We start from the raw sequence: 18227 nt of genomic DNA, 5'->3' as shown, positions 1-18227 counted from the left end.
GTCATTAAAAAAAGCCTAAATGAAAAAGAAAACTGTTGCAGAGTATGGCGTTATTTTCTGTATTGATGATATTTGGGCCCATTAAACAGGTTAAGGACATTTCATTAGTATTTCTGAAACCTGGTTAACAAACAAGTTAATGGAAAATTTATAACTGATAGTACTAGGAACTCAAATGACAACGGGTTTATAAAACTAAAATTAAAAATTGGACTTGGTAATTTGCACATTTTCTTCTTTGAATTTCCTAATTGCTGAAAATCCTTTTTTGTTAAATCACAACTGTAGTGTGCTGAAAAATGTAGATGTTACAATATAGTATTTCCAGTAACCTAAAACTTCACCCCCTGATTTTCTGTACCAATGTCCAATGACCAAAGATAAATGAATTGTATCTTTTCCAATATGAAAATATATAAATAAATTATAAACAAAGATGGAAAAGTCTGGCTTAAGTTCTTAATAAGGATTTATTCTTTGTTCATGACTAGGTGTTCATCTTTTGATTTTAGTATTAAGGATTTATTCAGTCCCTTTATTGTGTCTTAAGTAATTCTCATCATAGTTGCCCCAGTATTATTACATGTTGAGAAGAGAGAAAGAGAGACAAAGTTGAAGACATATACATTGAAAATGCTGTCTGTACAGATGCCTTGTTTGATATGCCTGGTGTATTTGAAATCCTTCTTTGTACCTCCTCATTTTCATGTGATGTAATATTACTCATACAAAATTTTAAGATCACAAAACTTTAAGATCACTACTTCACTTTTAAATATCTATGTGTATTTTTTTTTTTGCAATTCAGTAGCAGTTTCCTAATAAGTTAGGATGTATGCATCTAAGTTTATGTTTTTATGTATAATTGGTTATCTGAGTTAACTATGAGTTACGCAAAGATAAGAGTTTTAATTCTCATTAATATCAGTTTTATAGTAACATTAGAATTAATAGTTTTTTTTTTCAAATCTCTAAGTTAAATTTGAGGTCCCAAGCAATCAGTTCACAGGGATTAACCACTAGTTACAAGGAGATTTTGAAATAAGTAACCATTTTAAAACTTTTACTCCTAAAGGGAAAACAATGTACAACAACTTCTAGTAAGTCATCAACATGATTTTCACAGAGATAAAATAATATAAAAATAATGGGCAATAAATAAATAAAAACAGGTAGAAAAATAAGCACCAACTTCTAGTTGATGGGTAAAAACAAATATAATAAGTGGTATCAAATAGGGAAACTACACTGATCTAAAAGTTATTTGATATTTTTAAAGAAAAGCAGTAGCTTAAACAGCTGAAAAGAAGAGTTATCAAATACTCCACAAACAAATTATTAATTTTAAATAAGCTCAATATTCATTTATTATATGATAATTCTATTGGGGTTATAGAAACTCAGAAGTGATAGATAAATATCTTTCATAAAACTTGACTCAGTTTAATTTATAAAAACATTTAGGGCTTTATTTTAAAAGTATTCTATTAATTAATTGATTGTGTAGAAAGTTTAATAGAACTGAACTCTAACCGAAAATCTTGAAATAAGGTTTTATATCTACTAAAACAGAACAGTTCATTTTAATGGGCAAAAGCACAATATACACAGTAGCATCCTAAAATCAGTTAATTATTTACATTAGCTACAAGACAGCTCAAAACATATACCTGTAATTTATCATCTACAAGATGAGTATTAATTTGTGCTCTCAATTTATATTGCCTTAAGAAGTGTTCCAACAAATGTATAAACTATGTTATAGCCTCTCTCATGAGATTTTTAAAAAAATGTATTACTTTATCTCTTTTTATTATTTTGTGTATTTATTCCTAGTAATAATACTAATAGTGTACCCTCCAACACACATTGTCCAATTTTCTAAGAGGTACCTGAACAATGAGGTTGTGATCCACTCCAATGGCCGTTTAATTGGCAAGTCCTTGATGACTGGCCTAGAAGGGTGCGCTTTCCTGTGCAGGAATAGTGAACAGTGGACCCAAAGGTATACTTCTCACCAGACAGGACTGCATTAGGAGGAAGGCCAGGGTGTCCACAGTCAATCACTACAATACATAATTATTGAATATAAAATTTTTTTATATCTCCTATCGAACAACCTGCACCATGTTTTATAAAATAAATAAGAAGTAAACTATCTGCTCAAATATACCTAGCCTCCAGAAGTCAAAAACCCATGTGAAAGCTGGCTTTTAAAAAATAAAATGGAAGTTACAGTTACATGAACAATCCTGTTAACCCTCTCACCAGTGTTTAGCGGGAACACTGTAAGCAAGCATAAATGAGTGAGTATAAGTCTGTTACATGTGGGGGTGGTGAGTGTGTGTTTATATGCATATGTGCATGGGTTTAAAGTATGCATGTGCCTGACAAGGATATGCAAGTTAGAGAGAGGAGTAATGTGGACAATCTAAATAAGGACCTACAATGCTTATAAGATTTAAAATGAGCCCATACAGAAATTAAAAAGGAAGAATTTTGAAGGTAAAGTAAAGGGAATGAAGATGGATATGTGACACACAATCTAATAATGCAGTCTAGAATAATTCCTTTCCCAGCCCATAAAGAATAAATCATGCTGTACAAAGAAAATACTCAGTGGCTTGTTACCTAAAACACTACAAAGTATAGCAGAATCAGATATCAATACATTGTCAAATTTTCTTTATAACCTAGAGGTAGCTTGGTAACTGTGTACTGTCTTTTAGTTATAACTTGGAAAAATATTGAGTGCAATATGACTCCAGAATTTTAAATAAAGGAATATAAACTTAATAAAACCCTTGAGTACTTTGCACACTACCAGAGATGCTATGGGACATAAAGGCAAAAAGTATGAGAGCTAAGAAAATCTGAAGAAGTTCATGTTTACGTGTCTTAAGAAAGATTTTTAACTTGAATGCTATAGCCACACGAAGTCAAGTAAGTGAAATAGTCAACTATGAGACCAGACTATCTACAAAAAGAAGTGAAATACATTTTAAACAAAATGATCTTTAAGCAAAAGATCAACAATTGAATTATTTGCTACAGAAGCTGAAATTTAATGAACAGTGCATGAAGTTTTGTTTCTTCATTAGTGCATGAATGATGTTACAATATTTTTAAAAATATGTAAACATAAAGTATCTTTAACTAAAAAATCATCATAAAATGATTTTATAATATAGAAACTTAGTAAAACTTAGTAAAGTTTTAGTTTCTTAGTTTTCTTAGTAAAGTTTCTTAGTAATTTAGAAACTTAGTAAAACCAAAATTACTTGCACAATGATTTCTTGACACACTACTCCTTCAGTCTATGAAGTTATTCTTTCTTGTCATGATTCATCACCTTTTTGAGACATAGCTATAGTTGAGACTAAATAACTAACTGAATATTTCAAATTCATGTTCAGTTCTCTATGTTCTCACATAATTATTTCCTTACATGTTAATTTTATGCATATCTGCTATAATTTATCTTATTTATATTCTACAATTCCAACACAGCATATGACAAAATGCACTCAAATGTTCAGACTTGAAAGATGATGTGTATCAACATTTACTGCATTTATATGTCTATGTGTCTGTAATATGATAAATGTTTAAATCAGTAAGATTTAAGTCACACATTTGTCTAAATCCTTAAATATTCTAAAGCCCTGGTAGATGTTTACATTAAGACCAATATTGCCTTAAATGAAATTTAAAATATTAGTACAAAAGAAAATCAAAATGTAACTGCCTCTTCTGGGATGGTAATATCATAGAATATAACAGATGTTGCTTTCCATAGTCTATCTGCTTTATCAAAGATCAAACTCAAAGAATCACATTAATATTAATAAAAAATAGCATTCGGGCATTGAATTGGCAGAATATAGGGGACTATAGTTTCAAAAAATGAAACAATAAAATCAAAAATTAAATTAAAGTAATAATTATAAATAAGATCCTTCTAATATATAGCTCTAGATAGTTTATAAGAAAATAAATATCCGTGTGGCTTCCATGGCATTTTGTCAAGGAAGAATTCACATTATCTACTTACTGATACATTCTGGTAAAGGTTTATCCCACTGTCCATTTGGCTGACATATTAAAACCGAAGATCCAAATAAGAAATATCCTGGATTACAGTCGTAGAATACCACAGTGCCATAGGTGAAATTTCCATGTTCTATTTTACTTTCTCTTTTGGAATTGGCTGGAATTCCAGGGTCAGAGCAGTTCACCACTAAACAAATGACAAATATTCAAAGTTATGTTTGGAATAATATATATAGACCTACATAGATTTCCATTAGAAATGGAGTTTCAAAGGTAAATTTAATCAAATAAACCAAAGATTCCAGGAATAAAATTAATGCACTGGCTACATAGATAATGAAGTGAAATCCATGTGGTTGAAAACAGAAAAAAAGGAAAACATTTCTGTAAGAATTCTTGAACAATAGTAACTCCATAAGTATTCTACTTAATACCTTAATGATACCTTAAGCTATAAACCATAAAAAATGTAGAAAAATCGGGGTGCCTGGGTGGCTCAGTGGATTAAAGCCTCTGCCTTAGGCTCAGGTCATGATCCCAGGGTCCTGGGATCAAGCCCCACAACAGGCTGTCTGCTCAGTGGGGAGCCTGCTTCCCCCTCTGCCTCTCTGCCTACTTGTGATCTCTGTCAAATAAATAAAATATTTTTAAAAGTGTAATTTGGTTGTATTTTATCAATGTAAAATACATCATACCTCTTTGCAAATGGGAAAACAGCAAAAATCTCTTTAATTTGTTTCTACAGAAAAAACAATAAAGAAAACCCCAGTGTTGGCATCACAGTACATGAGACTCGGTCTCTCCAAAAATATGAAAAAATAAATGTCAAAGGTAAGTTCCATTAATTATAAAGTAAACCAGGATGCCTGGGTGGTTCAGTAGTTTAAGCCTCTGCTTAAATGGTCTCAGGGTCTTCAGATCAAGCCCCATATCTGGCTCTCTGCTCAGCAGGGAGCCTGCTTCCACCCCCGCCTCTGCCTGCCTCTCTGCCTGCTTGTGATCTCTGTCAAATAAATAAATAAAATCTTTCAAAAAATTATAAAGTAAGCCACAAGTAAAATGATCTTAATGACTTTTTATATGCAGCAATAAAATAGGTACAAGATAATAAAGCTAAGCAGTTAAAATAAAACTTGGTAACTCCTTATTAGACACATTGCCAGAGGCAAGGGAAAGAAGCAAAAATAATGTATTGGGACTTCATCAAGATGAAAAACTTCTGCACAGTGAAGGAAACAATCAACAAAACTAAAAAGCAGTCTACTATTTGGGAGAAAATATTTGACATCTGATAATGGGTTAGTATGACATCTGATAATGGGTTAGTATTAAAAATCTATAAAGAAATTGTCAAACTCAACATCCAAAAAATAAATAATCCAGTTAAGAAATGGGCAGAAGATATGAATGGACACTTCTCCAAAAAAGACATGCAGAAGGCTTACAGACACATGACCAGATGCTCAACATCACTCATCATCAGGAAAATAAGAATAAAAACCATGAAGAGAGAGAGATATCATTTCACACCTATCAGAATGGTTTAAATTAACATAAGAAACAACAGGTGTAGGTGAGCATGCCGAGAAAGGAGAACCCTCTTGTACTGTTGGTTGGGATGCAAAGTGGTGCAGCCACTCTGGAGAACAGTATGGAAGTTCCTCAGAAAGTTGAAAATAGAACTACCCTACGATCCAGCAGTTGCACTACTAGGTATTTATTCAAAGGATACAAAAATATAGATTTGAAGGGATACATGTACTCCGATGTTTACAGCAGCATTAAAAGCAAGCCAGCCTATGGAGAGAGCCCAAATGTCCAAGAACTGATGAATGGATAAAGAAGATAAGAGTGCGTGTGTGTGTGTGTGTGTGTGTATGAGATGGAATATTACCCAGTCACCAAAAAATGAAATCTTCTCATTTGCAACAACAAGGATAGAGCTAGAGTGTGTTACACTGTGTGAAGTAAGTCAGAGAAAGACAAATACCATATTATCTTATTCGTGTGTGGAATTTAAGAAACAAAACACATGAATATCTGGGTAGGGGAAAGAAAAAGAGAGAGGGAAACAAACCATAAGAGACCCTTAAGAATAGAGAACAGACTGAGGGTTGACAGAGAGAGGTCAGTAGGGGAAGGGCTAGATGGGTGATGGGTATTAAAGGGGGTATTTGTTGTGATGAGCAATGGGTGTTGTATGTAAGTGATGAATCACTGAATTCTACTCCAGAGACCAATATTGACCTGGATGTTGACTAAAAATTTTTTAAAGCTCCCCACCCAAAATATAAAACCTGTTAATTTTAACTTTTAAGAACATAAGATAAAAATTAAGGAAAAAGGAAAGCCTAGCTAATGAGAGGACATCAATATTAAATCCTTTTATTTATTAGCTGAAAACATTCTATTATTCTGCCCAAATTATTTCAAATATTGTCATCTATGTTTACGAAGACCCATTATTACCATGCCCTTAACGGGAATATAATTAGACATTTACCTTTGCATACTGGTGGAGGATGGCTCCACTGTCTGTTGGCCTGGCACTGTGCCTTTGTTGGCCCTTGCATAACATACCCAATATTGCAAGAGAATGTCACCACATCATTAAAGTTGAATCCATTGCCGCTTGTTCTTCCATAAATTGGACTACCAGGGTGACCACAGCTAACCGCTATTAGCAATGGGTGGGGGAGAAGAGAAGCACAAAGCAGAATATTTGGTTATCCGTTATCACATGAGAGTTATGTTTAATCATTTCAAACAACATTGAAAGAATACCACTTCTCTGTGAAAATATATTTAAAGTAATTTTACTCTTGGAAGGGAGCAATTTAGAATGCCAAAATAGTCTAATAGAATAGAAATATTATTTTAGTAAAGAGACACATATTTATAATTGTGATCATTTCAAGCAAGTGGTGCAGAGATGTTTAAAGTTTCATGGCATATTTTTTATTCCCTCTCTTCATTTATTTTGTTTTGTTTGTTTTTTTTTTTCCAGACAAATACTGAAATTCGAAGAAATCTGGGAATGACAAGTTCATGTCACTAGTTAGAAGCAGAAAGGAATGAAACTGAACCTATTTCCCTTTTCTAGTCAAGTTTAAGAATTGAAGGTCCATAAAGGCAGTGTGTTGTATTTAATTTTGAAATAGTTTAATGTTATTTATACAAGTAATTTTTATGAAGAGTACGCTGTCAAGCAAAGTGTGCTTGAAAAGTTAATGCGGCTATATATTATAAACAATAAAAATAATGCATGATGTAGGAGCATTCTCCTTACTATTCTGAGATACCATTATTAACACTCTGTAAACCTGTCAATCGTACTGGTTTATTTTCTTCATAATTGAAACTCAGTAATTTAGCACAATTTTGTTTAGAAATAATGTATCAGTTAGATAAATTATTTAAATGTTTTTAGGGTTGTAGTTCTATTCTAGATTGTATTTAGTGCTAGGCTTTTCCCAAACACTCTGTATTTCTGTGAACTGTTTCACTGCATCATCTCACTCTATTAATCAGAGCAACTCCAGTAATAGTGCTTCATAATTGGGCACAGCGAAAAACCACAGTCATTTTTAGTACTTCTGAAATGACCCAAGAGCAATTATTTTTTTCAGCTGTACTGTTAATGTCAACCTACTCAGTTGGAAATTTAACTGCATCTTATTCTTGTTAAAATTATCAATAAAGAAACCAGTTTTACCCCAAGGACCAATTTTCTTTTATAGTCTCAATTATTCAACAAGAAAAACAGTGGCATTAGTTGGCTATGCCTGAATATAAATGAAAGGGGAAAAAATCTAGGACAGACCCAAGCATCATGTGCTGTCTTTAAATCATCAGTCTGTGTGCAGGCGCATGTGCACATGCATACATGGGTGTGTGCACACACACACCCCCATTAGAAAAGCAATATTAATTATTAACTCTATGGTCTGTTATTCTATTAAATTTCAACACCTGGAAATATTTCCTGTGAAACTAGAATTTCAATAAATATGTGTCGTTTGAATAAAAATGTGACAATGGAATCTATAAATATGGATGTAATTAGTCACAGACTAAATGAAGTATTTCCTGCAAATCCATGCTAAAAGTCCCATGCATTTATTTATCTGAAGCCTCCAGAATCTCTATAGTGTGATCATATGATGCTATAATTACAGTTTATTTACAGTGTTTATTCTCATTTTCTAACACCAATTTTAATATTAATGTCAGTAATTGTGGATGGAAATGACCGGGAGAAAGATAAAATAAGGAATACATTAATAATTGCCTTCCTGGTCCAAAATAAGATAGATTGTGATATGAAACACTGTGTGTTGGTGGAGATTCAGTGGATTGAGCAAAATGAAAGAATTTGTAAAAGTATAAGTAAATTAAATAAATAAGTAAAAGCTTTGGATATCAATATTCAACTCTATTCTTATTTTTGTGCTATTATAGTCAAATTAGATGCACAATGGGCAAATCTATGTCATACACAGAAACCACAAAGTGCAGCAGCAATATTTAAAATATAATAACAAAAAACTTTTATTTTACAGTCCACTTATTTTTCATGTGAGGTTTAATAAGGAAATTCACTTAAAAGGTCAGATAGATATTTGTTGAACCAGTGAGAGATATTATTGAAACAATTTCCAAATTACATATTGTTATACATTTTTGTATATATTTTAAAATAGTGAAAAGAGGGACGCCTGCATGGCTCAGATGGTTAAGCCTCTGCCTTAGGCTTGGGCAGGGTCACAATCTCAGGGTCCTGGGATCAAGTCCCACATCAGTCTGCTGGCTCAGGGAGGAAGCCTGCTTCTCCCTCTTCCTGCTGCTCCCCCTGCTTCTGCTCTCTCTCTGCACCCCTCTGACAAATAAATAAAATCTTTTTAAAAACTTAAAAAAATAGTGAAAAGAGTGCTGTAAAACAAAATTTTAAATAAATCTTAAATATTTCATATAAACTTCTATGAAAAAATATAATTACATCAGATGTGTAATCTTCATGCCTTTAAAAATAATAAGGATTTTGAAGCTAAAAGGAAAGATAATTATAGAGGCGCCTGGGTGGCTCAGTGGGTTAAACCTCTGCCTTCAGCTCAGGCTCGGGTCATGATCTCGGGGTCCTGGGATTGAGCCCAGCACCAGGCTTTCTGCACAGCGAGAAGCCTGCTTCCCCCTGCCCCTCTGCCTGCCTCTCTGTCTACTTGTGATCTTTCTTTCTCTGTCAAATAAATGAATAAAAAATCTTTTAAAAAAAGGAAAGATAATTATAAATACCTTTAACCATTCACTTTATATATAAGGGAATTCAAGACTAGAGAGATTAAATGACCTACATTAGCTCATATAATCAGTAATGGAACTGAAATGAGAACAATAGTTCTTCATATCATGTCTTACAAGTTTTTTTCCCACTAATTACACTCCATCAGGATCTGATTTTGATGTGACAGCTATAGCATCATAATTATTAGGAAGAAATTATCCCAAGTATTTTCACTATAAAAAGTTTCATAATATCACATCATGATAATATTGATGCTGCTGCACAGTGATCTCAGAAAATCAAATCCTTGTTAGTTAAAATTTGTTAAAAATATACCTTCTATATAAGAATATGCATTTATAAATATTATATATTCATATTAAATACTAGTATAGCTGAACTTAATTTCTTGTCCTTATGCTAAAACATAAATAGTAACAGGCATCCTAAAACTTTCTTGGCTTTATGGATAGTTTCATATATGTGTATCTTACCTAAAAAAATATCGGTAATTATATGAGACCAGAGCCTTCTAATTACTTCTGTCATGCTTACTTACGCACACAGGATGGGAGCTGACCAGACCAATTGTGATCCTGTTGACATATTCTCACTGAAGAACCAATCAATCGAAAACCAGGATTACATTGATAAACAACTGTGTCTCTGTATCCATAATTTTCTCCAATGACTTGACCATTCACAATGAGCTCTGGAATTCCACAGTGACCCGCTGAAATGGGTCAGAAAGTAATATTTTTAATATTGTGATTTAAATTTTATTTTATATTTATAAATATATATATATATATATAACATTACTAAACTTTTAAAGTTTATTTACAAGCATGCTACAAATAATGCAAACATGATAAAATGACATAAAGATAACTACAAGATACTCAGCAAAATGTCAAATATTTGGGAATTAAAAGAAAATGTTACTTCTATTAACACGGGTCTAAAAGTAGTTAGAAAACATTTCAATCTGTGTAGAAATAAAAAATATATCAAAATTTAAGGAATGCAGATAAATCAGTGATTAGTGAAAAGATTTACAGTGTTAAACACTTTCATTGGAAAGGAAAAAAAAGATATATAATCAATGAGTTAAGATTCTATCTTAAGAGGAAGAAAAAGAAGAGCAAAATAAAGAAGAGAAAATAAAGCCAAAGTAGATGAAAGGCTATATTGCAGATAGTTACAGAAATCAAAGAAATAGAAAATAGAAAACAACAGAGGACATTATGTAAGCTAAAAATGTCTTTCTTTAAAAATAGCAACAAAATTGCTAACCTCCTAGCTAATTCTATCTAGCATACACAAAAAAGAGAAAACAAATTTACCAGTAACAGAAAGGAATGAAGCAATACCACTATAAGCATACAGGAATGAAAAGGATAAGGTAATATGAAGGAGAGCTTTATGCCAATGCATTTAACAGTTCAGAAGAAAAGAGCAAATACTTTAAAAATTATATACAAAAACTAACACAAGATAAAATAGAAAATATGAATAGTCCTTCATCTGTTAAAGTACTTGAATTTTTTTTTTTTAATTTTATTCCTTCATTTTACAGATAGGAAGAACTGGTGTGTGTGCTCATGGGGCAGGGGAGGGGTAGAGGAGGCAGGAGAGGGACAAGCAGACTCCACGCTGAGGTAAAGCCCAACCTATTACATGTTCTAGAGATCATGACCTAAACTAAAATCAAGAATCCCACATTCAACCTGTTGAGCCACTCAGATGTCCCCTCTCCCCCTCCCTTTTTTTTTTTTTAAAGATTTTAATTATTTATTTGACAGACAGAGATCACAAGCAGGCAGAGAGGCAGGCAGAGAGAGAAGGAGGAAGCAGGCTCTCTGCAGAGCAGAGAGCCCGATGCAGGGCTCGATCCCAGGACCCTGGGATCATGACCTGAGCCAAAGGCAGAAGCCTTAACCCACTGAGCCACCCAGGTGCCCCCTCCCTTTTTTTTAAATTAGGCTCCACACTCAGCATGGAGCCAATGTGGGGCTTGAACTCATGACCCTGAGATCAAGATCTGAGCTGAGATCAAGAGTCAGATGCTTAACCAACTGAACCACCCAGGCACCCACAAAAGTACTTGAATCCTTAAACAAAATCCTTCCCATAAAAACGACTCAGGCTTAAAAGTTTTTACTGTTTTAACCAAACATTTAAGTTGAAAAAAATATATATATACACACTCACAGAAAATAGAAAAGATAGGATTATTTCTTAGTTTTATGAGGTAATCACAGCCCCAATAGTAAAACTGGAAGACACATGAAAAACCAATATCCTTCATGAAAATAGATATAGAACTCCTTAAAATTTTAGAAAACCAATCTAGAAACATACATACAATTATCTGCTGTAATTTGAGAGAGTAAAAGGGATAGTGGTATAGTAACAGAATAAAGGGGGAAAATATTATTTTTTAAAAATAGTTTATTTATTTATTTGACAGAGAGATAGTGAGAGAAGGAACACAAGGAGGGGGAGTGGGAGAGGGAGAAGCAGGCCTTCCCACTGAGCAGGGAGCCTGATGCGGGGCTCGATCCCAGGACCCCTGGATCATGACCTGAGCTAAAGGCAGACACTTAATCATTGAGCCACCCAGGTGCCCCAAAATAAGATTGTTTCAATAGATTTCAATAGATTGTTTCAAAAGAAAGCATTTGACAAAATTCAGTACCAATTCATGACGAAAACTAACACATTTAGAATATAAGGGAAATTTTCAACCTGATAAAGATATCTGCAGTATTATGATTTATAGTAAGAAGTATGTATTTGGTCTTGGTCCCTGTTTCTGACACAGAGCTCGTAAAACTCTTGGAAGTTCCTAAATGATAAAAGAAAAAAAAAAATGTGTCTTGTTATATTAATGAGGTGGCTTTTAGATCTCATCTAAGTATGGAGGCTGGGTACTAGTGGAGCTAATCACATTGCTAGAAGGTTGGGACATTCAGTCCCACCCTTTGACCTCTGGAGAGAAGAACTAGAAGTTGAATTAATAGCTAATGACCAATGATTTAATCAATCATGCCCAGGCAGTGAAACCTCCTTAAAAAAACCAAAAGCACAGGGTTCAGAGAGCCTCTGGGTTGATGAATACAAGAAGATTCAGGAGAGTGGGGGCCTCAGAAAGCATGGAAGCTCTGTACCATTCTCATATACTTTGCCCTATGCATCCCTTTCCATTTGACAATTCCTGAGTTACATCCTTTTGTAATAAACCCTTATCTACTAAGTAAAATGTTTCTCTGAGTTCTGTGAGCCACCTTAGCAAATTAATCAAATCCAAGGAGGGGATTATAGGAATCTGTGATTTAGAGACAGTCAGAAGCACAGGTAATAGCATCTGTAGGGGGAACGGAAACCAGTCTTAACAGACTGAACACTTAGGAATGCCGGGGTTAAGTATCTGCCTTTGGCTCCGGTCAATCCTGGCCTCCCCACTGAGTGGGAAGTTTGCTTCTCTCTCTCTCTTTACCCCTCCTCCAGCTTGTGTTCTCTCTCTCTTTCAAATAAATACAACTGTTTTTTTTTAAAGGCCGTTTATTTACTTGAGAGAGAGAGAGCACAGAGGAAGAGAACATAGAGGAGAGGGAGGACAGATTCCCTGCTGAGCAGAGAGCCCAACATGGGGCTTGATCCCAGGACCCCGTGACCAGGACCCAAGCCAAAGGCAGACACATAACTCTCAAATAAATAAAATCTTAGAAAAAAAAAAAGACTGAAATTTTAACCTAAGGAATCTGATGCTATCTCTAGTTAGACAGTGACAGAATTGAATGTAATCACAGGACACCCAGTCGGTGTCCAGAGCATTGCTTATTGTTGAAAATAGAGTCTTCAAATGCCAAAAGACATCTAAGAAAAACCTCCAGCTGACATATTTACCAATGAAATACTGAATTCTTTCTTCCTCATATAGGGAATAAGACAAGGATGACCAGTTCTATTGTTGTTGTTTGGTCGGCCCTATGCAACCCAAATATTAATACAAAGGTAGAAAGAAAGCATAAATTTATGAAACAGAAAAGTAAAATTATGCTAAGGTCAGATGATATGTATATAGAAAATCCTATTTTAAGAAAATCCCAAAACTAATAATTTAGCAAATTTTCAGGACATTAGATAAATATTTTAAATAATTATATTTTTATATATTAGCAGCAAACAATGTGAAAATGTAAATTAAATGGAAAATGTAGCTAAAAATGAACAATTTCACTTATAATATTAGAAACATATTAAACATTCTCAGGAATAATTTTAGCAATAGACATAAATGATCCCTATGCTAAAAATACAAAATACTGCTATTGCAAAAAAAAATTGAGGACCTAAATAAATGAATAAATATACTAAATTATCATGTTTATTAGTTGGAAGACTTAACATTGTCTGATTCCGATTCTCCTCAAATGATGTATGGATTCAATGTGATCCTGATCATAATTCTACTAGATATTTTTAAAAATAAAAATTTATAAGCTAAGTCTAAAACATATTAAATTAGAAAAGACATACAGTATCCAATGTTATCTTGAAAATTAAGAAAAATTTGAAAGACATACATAAAAAATTTCAAGACTTAGTATAAAACCTATTCAACAAATAGTGCCAGATACCCTGCTAGGAAAAAAACTAAACCTCAATTTTACTTCATTCATTATACATACAAGAACAAATTAAAGATAAATCAGAGATATAAAAATAACACCCAAAACTATGAAACTTCTGGAAGAAAATATGAAAGAAAACCTTTGTGAATTCTGACTGAGTAAAAGTTTCATAAACAAGATACATAAAGCAATAACCAGAAAAGACAGACTTTAAAAAAATCTAAAATTTCTGCCTATTAAAAGAAGAAATAAGTAAGCAATTTACAGGCTGTAAGATCATACCTGTAAATGCATAATAATGAAGCCCTTATCACCAGAATATACAAAGAATCCTATAATTCATAATAAAAGCCAATTCAATATAAAATATATTTCACCAATTCACAAAGGAAAATTTACAAATGGCAAAATGCTCAAGAAACTATACTCCATCAGTAGTCATCAAGACAATGCAGATTAAAATGTTATAAAATACCTTTATGCACCCAATGGAATGGATAAAATTAAAAGACTGGCTATACCACATGCTGGAGAAAATGTGAGACAAGAACTCTTCTGGGAATTTTACTCCTAAATCTTTAAGAGAAATGAATACATATGCTCACAAAAAAATTTTTACATGAATATTCATTGCAGCTTTTTTCATAATAGCCCAAATCTGGACAAGGGTCTGGTGTCTGTCAATAGGGGATTGACCAACATGTGGCATATTCATATAATGGAATTCTACTCAGCTCAGCAATTAAAAAAAAAATAGTGATACACACAACAACATGGAAAGAGAATGAAAGAAGTCTTACACTGTATATAATTTAGAATTCCATTCGTATGGATTTCTAGAAAGGGAAAACTAACATATGGTAAAAAAAAAACAAACAATTATTGTCTCAGGGCTGGAGGGAGCTGCAGATTGGCTGTATGGGGCCATGAGGAACCTTTCCAAGGTTCTATAACTACAAAGTGGTTTAAGGCAGACAGTTATACACATTTGACAAAACACATCTCATTGTGTATTTATGACATATACAATCCATTGTATACATATTTTGCTATGGTAAAAAAGAATTAAGAAGAGCAAGCAAATATTAAACTCTTGGTAATGATATGCATGCTGTAATGTTTAGCAAAAAAGTGCACTGAATTCTGAACGTTACTTTTAAATACATCCAAAACAATGAATTGATGGATTGATAGAGGCCTGGACGGATAGATAGATATGTGATAAGCAAATACGACAAAATGTTAATTGTAGAATCTAGGTGGTGGGCATAGAGATACCCACATATCAAGTGTCACTGTCAAGTGTTTCAGTTGAAAACCTGAAGAATTCCTATTAAGATGCTGAGGGACTAGGAATAAATGCACTTTATTTAGAGAAACAATTATAAGCACATAACAATGGCCATTATTAGCCAAAAGTGTCTGTGGCTATGAGAATAAGTTTTTTTTTTTTTTTTTAAACATGAGAATGACTGGTTACGTTAATCCTTAAAGTTAAGTTCAAGATTCTAGAATTTGCCTGTTTGGCAATTGCATTTTTAGAGTTTCTATTAGATGTCAACACTACTTCCTCCGCAATGGATGGCGGTGTCTTCATAGACTGAGAGGCAATATTTTCTTAGAAATCTTCCTGCTGTTGCCTGTCTCTTCAGAAAACAGAATCAGGATCCTAAACAGGTAAATAAAACCACTCTCTATATACAATATTCAATAATAATACACAATATACAGTAACAGTTCATCAGGGCATAGAGCCACAAAATATGGTAGATCAAATTTAGATTACATATATGTGTTCAGGTTTATATGTAAACTAAGTAACCTGCAATTGAAATCTGCATAACAAAAATCAGTTTGGAACTATTAAAAATATTTTCATTATTTAATCCTATATAATTATATAAAGACTTAATTTTGTACCTTTTTTTATATAATAGTCTTGTAGCATATTCAAATATACATACTTTTATAAAGAAACCATTGTTGCTAGGCTTCCAAGTGTACTTATTAACAAATATGCTTGAGGGGGAAAAAAGGATTTTAATCAAAACCTGTGGCTATACCTTTTTAAGTTTGAAATAATGATTGCATTAACATGAATATAGTAAAGCTTATAAGCAAAACACTATGAATCTAAATTGTTATAGCCTTTTCTGCCTTTCCTCGTATTCTTAAATATAGTAAATATTTATAGACAAAACACTGTCCATATCTAGCAATACTCTGTTCATAATAATCAGCAATTTTTAAATTAGTAAACAAAAAGATTACCTCTTATTTCCAAAAGACAAGTGAATAATTATTAGAACAATTTCATTATGCCTAATTCAGTACTTGTTGTCATATCTTGAAATCATTTTGGAGAAAAATAGAGCATAAATTATACATTCTCTTATTAATAAAAAATTATTGAAGTCTTTGAAAAAAGATAAAGCATAAATCATAATATTCTTTTAATAATAAAGGAGGAGGGGCAAAAAGAACTAGCTAGTTCAGTTTCTTTAACTGAACAGGTTTTTTTAAAAATGAATTAAAAAACCCTAAGGGGAAAGAAATTCTATTTGCCTAAAATCAGGTTTGAAAAAATATATTTTTAAAAGTTTAAAAGAAAGTAATATTACACATGTTAAAATCTTATGACATTAGAATGGAGAAAGACTTTAAATGTGGAAATCGTCTTTCTCCTTCGATCATTACCTTAAGCAAATAGGTGAAAGGAGAACTGACTATGGTTTAGAATGAATTAACCGCTACAGTGATTTAATCCAGCTGAGTATGCAGACATATAATTTTCAGCAATTAGTTTTCACCTTTTTATTTTCACATGCCTGGAAGAAAATGTGTCTCTCCTTAATGACATAAGATTCTCATTTGAAATACTAGTTGATTAACTTTAAGAGTTATCTGTTTAATAGTTTTTCTACCATGAGACATTTTCAGTTAAACATTTTCTGGTTAGGTCTTTACTGAGTGAATATAAATGATCATCTCTTGTTATAGAAAAAGGGCTACCTCCTTTTCAGAGGTGGAGGGTGGGGGTGTGGTTTCTTAAAATGATTAAAAAATCTGTACCTAGGCATCTGGTTTCAGATCCACTCCAAAGACCTGAAGAAAGGCATTCTCGAACCGCAGAGCCCACGAGCATGAATCCGGAATCACAGGTAAAGATGGCAGTGGAGCCATATGAAGTTTGAGTTCCAATCTTATTTCCATTTGGAGGTGTAGGTAGTTCTCCACAGGAAATAACTTGAAAACAAAAACAAAACAAAACAAAACAACAACAACAAAAATGCTTGAAGACATAGTCAATGTGTCCTTATAACAAAATCATGCTTTTAACATTTTGAATTCTCTGTGATCTGACATATTCACAACTGAAATTGACATTTACAGGACATGTTTGGATAAGTGTGAAAATGCAGAGAAAATACATGACATACTTTAAAATCTATCCTTTTTGAGTTCTCTTAAAACCTGAGTGACAGCAACATGTAATGAAGCTATTTTTGTATCTTCACTTAGCCAATCTGATCACTCAGCAGGTTGTCATAAAAGAAAGAAATTCACAAGGTGAAGGACTTCCATCCTTTTGACTTACCTGGGTGAAAGTTTCCTCTTTAATCTGAAACAATGCTAAATTAGTACAGGAATATCTCACTTTACTATACTTGGCAGATGTTGCATCTTTACAAATGGAACGTTTCTGACAACCCTGCGTTGGTCGAGTAAGCCTATCAGTGCAAATTTTCCGACAATATTTGCTCACTTCGTGTCTCTGTCACATTTTGGTAATTCTCGCAATATTTCAAACTTTTTCATTATTTTTATATTCGTTACTGTGATCTATGATCAGTGATTACCACTTGCTGAAAGCTCAGATAATGGTTAACATTTTTAGCAATAAAGTATTTTTTAATTAGGATATGTACATAGTTTTTTAAGCACAATGTTATTACAGTATAGTGTAAATATAACTTTTATACCAGCACTGGGAAGCCAAAAATTTTATTTGACTTCCTTTATTGCAGTATTAGCTTTATTGTGGTGGTCTGGAACAGAACCCGTTATATCTCTGAAGTATGCTTGTAATTACAAGTAATTTTTGTTGAGATTACCACAGTTGATAAAGAAATTTAAATGTAAAATATCATTTGATTTTCACAAAAACCATTAGAATCATATTTCATATTTTGTTTGCGGGTTTAAAAAAACTGAAAAAGAGATTGACTCACTAAGTCATTTAGCTCTTATAA

General features: G+C 32.8%; 1 protein-coding gene across 2 annotated transcripts in view; it reads right to left on the bottom strand.

The window, feature by feature from the left end:
* The window catches only part of LOC111146567 (CUB and Sushi multiple domains 3), a 1261269-nt gene that overhangs the window by 50832 nt on the left and 1192210 nt on the right, over nucleotides 1–18227 (bottom strand). For both annotated transcript variants that reach the window (XM_022502159.1, XM_022502160.1), the window contains 5 exons: nucleotides 17047–17220; nucleotides 9894–10067; nucleotides 6557–6730; nucleotides 4055–4240; nucleotides 1893–2066 (listed from right to left, as the gene is read on the bottom strand). In XM_022502159.1, coding sequence (XP_022357867.1) covers nucleotides 1893–2066; nucleotides 4055–4240; nucleotides 6557–6730; nucleotides 9894–10067; nucleotides 17047–17220 — 882 coding nt within the window. The remainder of the gene's footprint in view (nucleotides 1–1892; nucleotides 2067–4054; nucleotides 4241–6556; nucleotides 6731–9893; nucleotides 10068–17046; nucleotides 17221–18227) is intronic.

This window comes from Enhydra lutris, unplaced genomic scaffold (assembly GCF_002288905.1).
Source record: "Enhydra lutris kenyoni isolate GAN:26980312 unplaced genomic scaffold, ASM228890v2 scaffoldscaffold14, whole genome shotgun sequence".
In the NCBI taxonomy this organism is placed as follows: Eukaryota; Metazoa; Chordata; class Mammalia; order Carnivora; family Mustelidae; genus Enhydra; species Enhydra lutris.
The sequence above is the reverse complement of the archived record's forward strand: the minus strand, read 5'-3'. Positions and strand labels throughout refer to the sequence as shown.